The sequence below is a fragment of the Anthonomus grandis genome, chromosome 12 (genome assembly GCF_022605725.1).
Source record: "Anthonomus grandis grandis chromosome 12, icAntGran1.3, whole genome shotgun sequence".
NCBI lineage: Eukaryota > Metazoa > Arthropoda > Insecta > Coleoptera > Curculionidae > Anthonomus > Anthonomus grandis.
This window is the reverse complement of record NC_065557.1, coordinates 2,970,950-2,983,902: the sequence shown is the minus strand read 5'-3', so window position 1 is coordinate 2,983,902 and position 12,953 is coordinate 2,970,950. Positions and strand designations below refer to the sequence as shown.

At 34.7% G+C, this 12,953-nt stretch overlaps 1 protein-coding gene across 1 annotated transcript in view; it reads right to left on the bottom strand.

Moving 5' to 3' along the window:
• LOC126743252 (uncharacterized) overlaps positions 1–12,953 on the bottom strand; it is a 65,450-nt gene that overhangs the window by 42,374 nt on the left and 10,123 nt on the right. Inside the window, exons 2-7 of the mRNA XM_050450249.1 lie at positions 7,791–7,970; positions 4,804–5,167; positions 4,625–4,754; positions 2,226–2,383; positions 1,993–2,177; positions 1,758–1,933 (exon numbers count right to left, since the gene is read on the bottom strand). Coding sequence (XP_050306206.1) covers positions 1,758–1,933; positions 1,993–2,177; positions 2,226–2,383; positions 4,625–4,754; positions 4,804–5,167; positions 7,791–7,957 — 1,180 coding nt within the window. The 5' untranslated portion in view covers positions 7,958–7,970. The remainder of the gene's footprint in view (positions 1–1,757; positions 1,934–1,992; positions 2,178–2,225; positions 2,384–4,624; positions 4,755–4,803; positions 5,168–7,790; positions 7,971–12,953) is intronic.

The window sequence follows — 12,953 nt, the reverse complement described above, 5'->3', positions numbered from 1 at the left end:
TGGGTTTAGAGTTTTAGTAGTGTTTATCAATATTTTAGAATGAATCACTGTTAATCAAAAGAATTTTATTTCATGACTCTAACTTTAGTAGATCAAAAGTTATCAAGCAAAAACCTCGAGCCTGATCTATCAATGGTCTACTGACATGAAGAAAAATTCAAGGAGCCGTATCTTTTAAACCAGGAATCCCGTGAAGAAAGTTTTAATGAATTTCTGTAGGTAATCGTTTATTCTTTAACATTCCTTATGATTCTTATGACTGTAGATCAACTAATAAAGAAGATAGAAGAGATTTTCATGTCATGACTTCCTGGAAAGAGACATTTAGTCTAATAAATGAGATATCTCCGATGCTATTGGGTTTAGAGTTTTAATAGTGTTTATTAATATTTTAGAATGAATCACTGTTAATCAAAAGAAGTTTATTTCATGACTCTAGCTTGAGTAGATCAAAAGTTATGAAGCAAAAACCCTGAGCCTGATCCACCAAGGGTCCACTGACGTGAAGCAAAATTCAAGGAGCCGTATCTTTTAAACCAGGAATCCTGTGAAGAAAGTTTTAATAAATTCCTGTAGGTAATCGTTTATTCTTTAATATTCCTTATGATTCTTATGACTGTAGATCAACTAACAAAGAAGATAGAAGCGATTTTCGTGTCATGACTTCCTGGAAAGAGACATTGAGTCTAATAAATAAGATATCTCCGATGCTATTGGGTTTAGAGTTTTAGTAGTATTTATCAATATTTTAGAATAAATCACTGTTAATCAAAAGAATTTTATTTCATGACTCTAACTTTAGTAGATCAAAAGTTATCAAGCAAAAACCTCGAGCCTGATCTATCAATGGTCTACTGACGTGAACAAAAATTCAAGGAGCCGTATCTTTTAAACCAGGAATCCCGTGAAGAAAGTTTTAATGAATTCCTGTAGGTAATCGTTTATTCTTTAACATTCCTTATGATTCTTATGACTGTAGATCAACTAACAAAGAAGATAGAAGCGATTTTCGTGTCATGACTTCCTGGAAAGAGACATTTAGTCTTATAAATGAGATATCTCCAATGCTATTGGGTTTAGAGTTTTAGTAGTGTTTATCAATATTTTAGAATAAATCAGTGTTAATCAAAAGAATTTTATTTCATGACTCTAACTTTAGTAGATCAAAAGTTATCAAGCAAAAACCTCGAGCCTGATCTATCAATGGTCTACTGACGTGAAGAAAAATTCAAGGAGCCGTATCTTTTAAACCAGGAATCCCGTGAAGAAAGTTTTAATGAATTCCTGTAGGTAATCGTTTATTCTTTAACATTTCTTATGATTCTTATGACTGTAGATCAACTAACAAAGAAGATAGAAGCGATTTTCGTGTCATGACTTCCTGGAAAGAGACATTTAGTCTAATAAATGAGATATCTCCGATGCTATTGGGTTTAGAGTTTTAGTAGTGTTTATCAATATTTTAGAATGAATCACTGTTAATCAAAAGAAGTTTATTTCATGACTCTAGCGTCAGTAGATCAAAAGTTATCAAGCAAAAACCCTGAGCCTGGTCCACCAAGGATCTACTGTTGTAAACCAAAATTCAAATAACCGTAACTCCTGAACGACTGATGCGATCAAAATAAGAATAACAGATTCTTGCAGATAATCACTTGATCTTCAACTTTGATACTGATGACTCCACGGTAAAAGATGTGGTTTTTGCACTTTCACAAATTCAAACAAAGTGCCCAATAACATTAATAAAAACTTACCATATAAATGGGGTAGTAGTGGTGTAGAAACCCTCCTTTGACCGGGAGGACTATCACTAAATCCACTACTGGACGATCCAGAGGCGATATGGTAAATATCCTCCTCGTTCAAGCTGGAGGTGCGTTGTCTGCCACTGGACGACGAGTGACCGCTGGACGAACTGTGACTGAACGCTCTAAAAATCCATTAAGAACCAATTGCGCAACTAATTTACATAACTCGAATGGTGCATACCTTAAAACCGAGTTTATTTTCGAATTCCGGCTCAGATTGACGCACAAACGTTTCATTTCCTCTTCGGTGTTACTCTTCAGGGCGTCCAGCTTCATTTTGATCTTCCCGTTTATGATTTGGAGCATTTCTTCCGGTGTATGGCTTTTGCCCTCCAACGTCTGGTTTATACTGGTTAGAAGATCAAGCTGCAATTTTTACATAAGACCTTACTTAGACAGAGCTTGAGAACTTACTAATAAATCTTTTACAGAGAGGTCGAAGTAGCTGTCCAACTTCTGTTGGACGTCCTGTATGTTATGGTGGTTAGTAAGACTGGTGTAGAAGAGTAAGGCTTCGTCCACCAATGAGTCGTAAGCGTAAGCATTTATTAAGCCTCTATGGTCTAATGGGCCTGAAAAGTACTGTTTAATTAAAAAAGGTGAACGTAAGAACGCACCTGAAAAAAAATGATGGAGGTCCGATTTGCGACACAAAAACGCTAATAACTTTGGATCTATGGCGAATTTTATTTCCGGGTTTTTACCGTTTTATGCACAAAGAACGAGCGTATATAATGGTAAAAAAAATTTTGCTCGATTTTTGACAAAATTTTGTTTAAGTCGTTGTGGAAAACTGACTAAGCCGAATTTTCTGAAACTCATTGACGTCAAAGGCCTTCATGCAAAGCAACTCTGAAAGGGCGCTTTTTAAGATAAACCCGTTAGAAGTCGGATTTTTCTGTGAATGAATTTTGAACTTTTTGCGCGGTACCTCGCGGACTTAAACGGCTGTCGGGCCTAAACGGTAACGTTCCTGATAATGTGGATAAAACAGCCCTTTTCTACGTAAACGTATCTTTCTTTTTTGTTAAAACTATTTTTTTCAAAAATAAACTGCTTCCGAGATAAGCGAATTTAAACCTAAAAGTTTTTTTTTCGAAAAAAAAAAGTGAATTTTTAGAGAAATATTTTTTTTTCTACTACAAAAAAGAAATTTTAATTTTTTTGTTTACACTGTTTGAAAGCCTAATCCTTTAGGATTAAATAGAGGTATTACTGAAGTCGCTAGGTATTATACAAGGTGAGCTGTGTTAACAAATATGAACCAAATATGAACAAATATGAAGCTTTTTGACCGATTTTTTCTATTTTTCTTAATAACTTTTTAATGGAGGCACTTAGAGATTTCAAACTTTCAGCGTTTTAGGAACTTTTTATAACCTATTTTTCGACGTAGTCTACAACTTTCTACGTAGAGTAGTTTTTGCTCTACATCTTTTTTTAACTTTGACGCTTAATACTGCCATACCTTCAAAAACCATTTTTTTTCTGAACCCACCGGACACTATCTGGCTATAATCCACTAAAAACCGTTTTTCTTCAAATGTTACCGTTTTTCCGCAACGCGCTGTTATTTAAGAAAAACCCCAAAAAATAAGCCGTTCCAATCAACCAGTCATACCGTCGACACCACGGGAGCCAACTCATGGTACAATATAGTTAGCGGTCCAGCGCCCAATGTAAAAGTATAGGGACAAGGTCTGTGTCAACAAGCCTATGGTCGCGTCTCCATGGCAACGAAAACGGCGATAAAAGACCCTTTTTATAATCGAAATTTAACTATTAAAACCAATTGGAATCGGTCCAGAATTGATGTTAATCTGTTCCTAAGGCTTTATATTATTTTTCCATATACAAATCATAAGGTAAAACCCTTTTTTTATACCCTAAAACATCGTCTGAAAATGGTCGATTTTGACGTCTACGCGCGACATTAATGCCGACTTTTACGGCGGTTTTGACAACATGGCGTCATCGTGGATGAATCGGCTCGGACTTGCTTCTTAATTTCATTGATAAAATGCTTAAAATAGGTCACAACTTCCTGAAATTGGTATGGAATTATTCAAGAGACTCTGGAGAATCTGAATATGGGCATATCTTTTACCAAATCGTCTTCTTTTAGCCGTGATAATTTGGCAAAGTTTTGAAGTCTTAGAATTTACCGTGTATTATTACGATTATAATTCATGCGACACAGTGGATCATACAAGGCATTTTGCTAGACAAAAATTACAACACAGTGGGTCCTACTTATAAAAAAAAATCTAATCGGGATTTAATATGTATTAATATTTTATATGGATTTTTTTTTTACTTTTTTGTTACCAACCTTTTATGGTTCACACTGATATAACGGATCATTATTTAACAGGTATTTCCATAGACATTGAACGTATATTACAATTCAAATAATTTAACAACTATGCAAAGAATTAAATCACTAAAGACTTGACATCAAAAAAAATAACTTCCCGCATACTGACAATAGCCAAAAACTGTACAGTTCAACTTTAAGGGAGCCCTAATAGGCCCGTTAAATTTCATAAAATTCAAAGAACTTTTGCGACCTGTATCGAAGGCCGTGTACAAGAGTCTAAAGTGGCCTTGTCCTAAAATAAAATAAAAGAAATAAAAGACAAATCAAAATTTTTAAATAACCGAGTTGAAGCCCCATATTTTTAGATTATAAAAAGGTAAACATCGTTTCTCTACCCTTAATAGAACCAAAGTTATAAGCCCTTTTGTCCGACAGTTCTCGATTTTCAGCCTAGAGTCTACTTACTTTACAATATAATAAATGTATAAATTACCTGGCCATATGGGCTGAGGTATAGGGAGGTCCACTCTACCCTCCGGTATGGTCGTAAGGGTACCACCAGCTGAAGAGGACGAGTGTTGCGATGGCACCGATTTCGTGGTTTTAAACCCTCTGCCTGCGATCTGTCGGCAAACATTCAATTAAAGAGAAACTACCCGTCTCCTTACTCACCCTAATGGACTTCACGTAAGCAGGATTCTGCTCTAAAATTACTCCGGCCTCCTCGACCAACCTTAACCGGTCGTTACCCCCATCATTCTCCATCATGCTACTCCCGCCGTACCCGCTACTGCTCGATTTTTCACGACGATTTTTCGACTCGAACTTATCCGAAGTCGGCGGATCGTCGTAGTCGATCTCGGGGGTTTTTTCTCGCGTAAACTCGCTCGCATTCGGTTGAGATCGGGGGGTCGCGGATGCGCGTTTTTTACCGCGGGACTTTTCGGGATATTCGAGGGAGTCGGAGGAGTTTTCGCAACCGGACGGGGGCGAACGGGTTCTACCGTTGCGCGAGAGGTCGTAGAGAGGGTTGATTCTGGAAAAAATCCTGATTTTATTGCACAAGCACGTTTTAGTAAAAACTGGTAATTATAGCTAACTGAAGTTATTTGAGGAATATTCAGGGAGCATCCATCTATGAAGCTTATTCCTGGTATAAATTGATTGAAACAAAATTACGTAAGATATCCAAAGTTTAATAGTGAGGTCCCTTTTGCTGCCTACGACTCATTTGAAATCAAGATTTCTCGAAAGCTATTGGTGATGGATGGATGAAATAAATTGAAGAATATTCTTCAAGCATTTTATAAGAAACTTTGATTAAGGCTTAAAATGATTTAAATAAAACTGACTCAGATAGAAGAGTCATATACTGCCTGGTCTAATAAGGATGTCTCGTCTTGGAGCTCATGTCTCGCTCTTGATTAAGATATCTCAAAAACTATTGATTATAGATGCATGAAATAAATTGAAGAATATTCTTAAAACATTCCTTAATAAACTTTGAAAAGAACTTAAAATGATTTAAATAAAACTTAATCAGATATGAGGAGTCATATACTGCCTGGTCTAATAAGAATGTCTAGTCTTGGAGCTCATGTCTCGCTTTACATTAAGATATCTCAAAAACTATTGATGATAGATAGATGAAATAAATTGGAGAATATTCTTAAAACATTCTTTAATAATCTTTAGTTAGCACTTAAAATGATTTAAATAAAACTTAATCAGATATGAAGAGTTATATACTGCCTGGTCGAGTAAGAATGTCTCGTCTTGGAACTCATGTCTCGCTCTACATTAAGATATCTCAAAAACTATTGATGATAGATGGATGAAATAAATTGGAGAATATTTTTGAAACATTTCTTAATAAACCTTGATTAGGACTTAAAATGATTTAAATAAAACTTAATCAGATATGAGGAGTCATATACTGCCGGGTCTAATAAGAATGTCTAGTCTTGGAGCTGATGTCTCGCTCTACATCAAGATATCTCATAAACTATTGATGATAGATAGATGAAATAAATTGGAGAATATTCTTGAAACATTTCTTAATAAACTTTGATAAGAACTTAAAATGATTTAAATAAAACTGACTCAGATATGAAGAGTCATATACTGCCTGGTCGAATAAGAATATCTCGTCTTGGAGCTGATGTCTCGCTCTACATCAAGATATCTCATAAACTATTGATGATAGATGGATGAAATAAATTGGAGAATATTCTTGAAACATTTCTTAATAAACTTTAGTTAGCACTTAAAATGATTTAAATAAAACTTAATCAGATATGAAAAGTTATATACTGCCTGGTCGAGTAAGAATATCTCGTCTTGGAACTCATGTCTCGCTCTACATTAAGATATCTCAAAAACTATTGATGATAAATAGATGAAATAAATTGGAGAATATTCTTAAAATATTCCTTAATAATCTTTAGTTAGCACTTAAAATGATTTAAATAAAACTTAATCAGATATGAAGAGTTATATACTGCCTGGTCGAGTAAGAATGTCTCGTCTTGGAACTCATGTCTCGCTCTACATTAAGATATCTCAAAAACTATTGATGATAGATGGATGAAATAAATTGGAGAATATTCTTGAAACATTTCTTAATAAACTTTGATTAGGACTTAAAATGATTTAAATAAAACTTAATCAGATATGAGGAGTCATATACTGCCTGGTCTAATAAAAATGTCTAGTCTTGGAGCTGATGTCTCGTCCTATATCAAGATATCTCATAAACTATTGATGATAGATGGATAAAATAAATTGCAAAATATTCTTTCAACATTTTTTAAGAAACTTTGATTAAGGCTTAAAATGATTTAAATAAAACTGACTCAGATATGAAGAGTTATATACTGCCTGGTCGAGTAAGAATATCTCGTGTTGGAGCTCATGTCTCGCTCTGCATTAAGATTCCCCAAAAACTATTGATGATAGATGGATGAAATAAATTGGAGAATATTCTTGAAATATTCCTTAATAAACTTTGATAAAAACTTAAAATGATTTAAATAAAACGGACTCAGATATGAAGAGTCATATACTGCCTGGTCAAATAAGGATGTCTCGTCTTGGAGATCATGGCTCGCTCTACATTAAGATATCTCATAAACTATTGATGACAGATGGATGAAATAAATTGAAGAATATTCTTGAAACATACCCCACTCTAAATGAAGATATCTCAAAAAATACTGAAGATACATGACTGGAATAAACTGCAGAACATTTATTTCATTTCATACATTCATTGCTTAGTGTAGCTAAAGACCGTTTTACACAAGTTTCTCATACCGACTCAATTAAACCTGTGCCAATTTTACGGTCAGCAATCACGTTTGTATCCAAAAATAAACCAAAAATAAAACCTGAGGAAAGTTCAGTATCAAGCCATAAGGAACAAATTGACAAAAAGTGGTTCACCCAACACTCGAAAGCCACCTGGTTTAAACTCATTTTATTTTGATATTAATGACTCGATATTACACTCAGGTTAGATCTAATTACTACTATAAGGTTGATGCAATTCAGTTTCGCATTTAGCGCGATTTAATTCTGCCATAGATTATTATAAGTGAGGCAAGTAAGGCATTATCGTACCTATATATCTCTCTCTAATTATTACGTAAAACCGTTACCTGCTGACCGCGTACACTTGCGATTTGTTTCTCCCTCTCTTTCTGTTTTTTGTTTCCTCTCTGGTATGGGTGAACCCCAGGGCGGCCAAAGGGTCGTCGGTGACCCCATTTGGGTCCGGGGGGTGGGGCGGCAGTTTTCTGGGGGGGTCTTTGGCCCAACGCGTCATCTTATTGGAACATCTGCACGAAAAAAAAAACTTTTCGGTTTTCTGCTTATCCTTGTTCAAACAGGCAATAGGAAGAGTTTCTATCCTTGTTCAGGTTGTTTGTAATTAAATGATTAGCAGACAGGGCGTTTGTTAATCATTTAATGTCCCAATTGTGCGCTTTTTTGCATTAAAACTGTATAATTATGATATTTTTTATGGTCAATTATATAACAGAAAGCATACAATATAGCAATTAAAATTGTTTTTAGTTAAAGTACTTATAAGAGTCTTACGTGTGGGTAAGGCATCACGTAGTATTTTGTAAGGTGTAATTACACTTGACAAAGCATGGTTAAAGTTTAACTATTTTGCAAGAGTTTTAAAAATTGGGGTCTAATATATGTAGTTGTTTTACACTTTTCTTAAAAACCGTTGATTTGTCAGAAAATTTCGTACTGAAGTAAGTGGTAGTAAATAATTTTTTTCATATGTGTATTTGCAAATTTTCTTAAAAACCTTTGATTTCTCAGGAAATTTCGTACTTATAAAAAAAAATCGAATTAATTTTTTCTGCGCGTCAATTTTTGAATCACATTTTTATCTATAATAGTTACAAAGTTATTAACTTTAATGAAGCGATAAAAAATACATGTTTTCCAAATACTTTGGTACTACCACAGCAACAATTCAAAAGCCTATTCAACAATTCAAACAAATTCACCCAATTAATCTTCATAAGAAAGATTTCATTATAATTACCGACATTTAAAACGATTTTTATGCTCTTTTATCGAGTCAAATTGGAACGAGTTACTTAACACCCGAGAACAAAGAAACCGTGCATCCGACCGGTCTTTCTCTACCCCCGATTTCGTCATAATGGAGATTCTATTACAAATTATTACTATTTGCAATCATAATAATAATAAACTAGTTTAATCATTATTATTATACTATTTTCTTAATAGTTTGCTACGGCAATTTTAAGGCGAATAACGAGTGGTTTTATTAAATATGTTTATACTTTTATGGACCATTTAATGAACGCGTGTTTACACATAAAATTCAATAATTTCAGTACCATAGCAATAGATTATAGAGTCCCTCTAATTTTAAAAAGACTCTTAATGTTTGCATGTGTACACTTCGTTAGTGTGCTTGGTGATAGATTCATATTTTCTCCTTTCATCTAATTGAACTCACATGAGTCACAAAACAAAATCTTGTGTACAAGCATCCTAAAAACTAAAAAATTCCAAATTCACTTTAAATTTAAAATTTCAAACAAACATAAAATCTAAAACATTTTAGCATAAAATTTACACACATTACCAAAATTAATTATAACAAAACAGATTGAAAAAAATTAAAAAAGCATCTTTTTGATAAATTTGATTAAAAAATAAGTAAAGCTGTCAATAAAACATTAAAATATTTAATAGGAAACAAGACTAAAACACTAAAATGATGTCAGAGCACAGGTCAAAAGGGATCATTAAAAAAATCGTCAAGGCTATAATATGCCCTGGATAATAAAAGTGATTTTAATTTCTTTTTGAATTTCTTAACTTCTAAAATTTGTCTGATACATAGAGGAACATGATTGTAAATTTTTTTGCTGAGGTATATAAGTGAGTTCTTGGTGAGGGAGGATGTAGGGATGTAAGGATGTATTGGTAAGGGAAAATCGTTAACCTGGCGAGTCATATGACCAGTGTTAGAGGGAGGCTTAGGACATTTATGAATAAGAGTAGCTGTTTCTAAGATAAAAAGTGAAAAAAGAGTTAGGGTTTTTTGAGATATAAAGAGAGGTTTACAAGAATCTATTAACCCAGCGGAACATAGGTACCGTAAATCGGGGTTACTATGGCACCCTCAACCTACTTTGGCAGGTTGCTATGTATATTTTAAAATTCCCCTCCTTATTTATTTATTTTTTTTTACAGTGATTCTCTTTTGTTGCAGGTGTAAATTAGGTAAAAATGCCAAGACATTATAAGAAAAAAGTGGGGGGGCGTACCTACGCCAATTATTCAACAGCTGATTTACAAAATGCACTTGCCGCCATTAGGGGTGGTATGTCGCAAGCAAAAAATTTGAAATTTCGCATCGGCACCCAGGTCACCCAACCGTGTTTACCCCCATGGAGAAGAACTTGTTGACAAAGACATTGAGTACAGTGAGTGATTGGGGTTTTCCCTTTACAAAAGCAGATATTCGGCAAGTGTTGCATAAATATTTAGAAAAAAAAAGGTCGTGTTTTTAAAGAATTCAAGGACAATGTTCCAGGACAATGGAACACTTTATCACCAAAAACAACCTTAGTGTTCGTTTAGCCGCGAATATCAAACGAACACGTGCAGCGGTAGGACCAAATGCTATAAATGAGTTTTTTGAGAATATTAAAGACGTTTTAATGGATGCAGATCCTCGACTGGTCTTCAACTATGATGAGACCTACAGTAAGAAAGTGGTGGTCCCTAGGGGAACAAAACGCGTTGGAACGGGTCCAGCAACATTCGAAAGCATCGGTTAGCATTATGGTATGCGGCAATTTACAAAGGTTGTTTACAAAGCCGAAAATTTGTACGCGAATTGGATTCAAGGAGGTCCGCCTGGAACGGTTTATGCCAATACATCTAGTGGTTGGTTTGATATGATTCAATTCGAGAAATGGTTTTTCGATATTCTGCTGCCTAAAATTTAAGATATGAACACTCCTGGGAAAGTTATAATCGGAGATAACTTAGCCTCTCATTTCTCTCCTTTAGTAATCCAGGCATGCGAGCAGAACAACATTTATATGACACGCATATAATGCAATCATTAGACGTTGCAGTCTTCGCACCCATGAAAAAAAAATGGCGGGAAATCTTGGACGAATGGAGAAATGAAACTAAGTCCAGCGCCTCCATTCCTAAAGAATATTTCCCCACCTTGTTAACAAGACTATGGATTTCTATGAATGAAAATGTGAGCAACAACCTTAAATCAGGCTTTAGAGCTACAGGACTTTGTCCATATGACCCTTCAGAAGTTTTGAAAAAAATTCCAGGGGCTCTTCCAGAAAATGTTGGAGAGGTGCAAGAAACAATGAGTCAAAGCCTAATTGATGTCCTTCAGGACTTACGCGGTTCTAATAAGGAAAAAACTGTTAAGAAAGTAAAACCTGGAAAACAACTTCGAATCGAGGAACCAATAAATAATGAAAACTTATAAAGATAATTATAGAAACCAGTGATGAAGATAGCGACGATCTTGCACTGATAACATTTCAAACAGCTTCTAGCAAAGCATTGCCTCCAAGGGAGCCAAGAAAAAGAAAAGTGAAAACTAAAAACGATGGTAATTGTGCAATTTGCTTAAAAAATGGAAAAACTACCTGATTGGATTCGGTGCTGTCAGGGTAAACGGATTTGCGGAATTTGCAACGAAGAAAGTGTAGATCAATTTTACGTCTGCATAGACTGCACAAATGTTGATTTTAATTCCGACGACAGTGTGAAGGATAAGGACTTCTGTATTTAAAAACATTAGTTATAATTGAACCCTGAGGTACTCCAGTTTTAAATGATCGGGAATCGGATAAACATCCAGATACTGTAACTCTTTGGGTACGATTAGACAGATAGGATTTCAGCCATTGCAATGCCACACCTCTAAAGCCATAATTATTGAGCTTGATTTACACAATCAAATGCTTTGGATAAATCGCAAAACACTGCCGCCGCGAACTCTCCAGAATTTAAGGACACATAGACACTCTCCGAAAAGCCGAAAACAGCGTCATGAGTCCCTTTTCCCGTTTGAAATCCAAACTGATTTGCAGATAAAATGCAATTATGTTGCAAAAAAAGACAAAGCAAGTTTTTCAACAATTTTCAAATATAGAAATTGGACGGAAATTAGAAGGCTCACTCAAATCTCCACCCTTATAAAGAGGGATAACCACTGCCTCTATCAAACAATCAATGCTGAGTCAGGGAAAAGGAGTAGTAATTTTGATGATATTCCATCAGCTCCAGTTGATTTATGGTTTTTTAAGCTTTTAATTGCATCTTTAACGTCAGGGAAAAGGAGTAGTAATTTTGATGATATTCCATCAGCTCCAGTTGATTTATGGTTTTTTAAGCTTTTAATTGCATCTTTACAACAGTAAGGCTAACAGGATAAAAGAATTTTGAACTGACACTTGTTGAATATAGTGCAAAGGATCAATATTAGTATTCACATCCTTGAGCAATAAATGAGTACAGTAATAATCATTTAAACTATTTGGTCTTACTTCTGGTTCTGAAACTTTCTTGTGAGAATGCCTGAAGTCATTTATAATTGACCAACATTCTCTCTGCCTATTTGAGGACACATTCAAGCGGTCACTATAATATTTAACCTTTGCTGCTTTTATCGTCTTTCTGTATAGACTACGATATTTCTGATGATAAAGAATAAGGTTTGCATTAGTTATATGCTTGCACAACAGCTGAAGTTCTGAGTCCTGCTGTGACCCATGGTTTTCTATTTTTCATTTTAATCCTCTTTTTAGGAAAACACTGATTGATCTTGTCACATAGCACATGAAATAACAAAGTAAACGGGTCAGGAGCCATTTCAACTGCATTCCAATTAACCAAAGCTGTAGTAGGAGAAAAAGCATTGAAATTTGCTCTGCTGAAAATTCTTCCTATATAATGAGATGAATGAAATACACTGTTGCATGGAATCCTAGCGAGAATTGCTTCATGGTCAGAAATACCAGATGAGAGTACTCTACATGACACATCATTTAAATTTGTACACAAATAATCAATAGTAGTTGCAGATGAGGATGTTATACGTGTGGATGAAAGAACATGCATCTTTAAGTCATAAGATTCCAATATACTTAAAAGGGATGTATGATATGAGGGCAAGCTTACATCAGTGAAGTTAATATTAAAGCCAATATAACTATGGAGTGTAGAGACAATTGGGATAATAGAGAGTCAAGTTTGTCCAGGAACATACCACTATC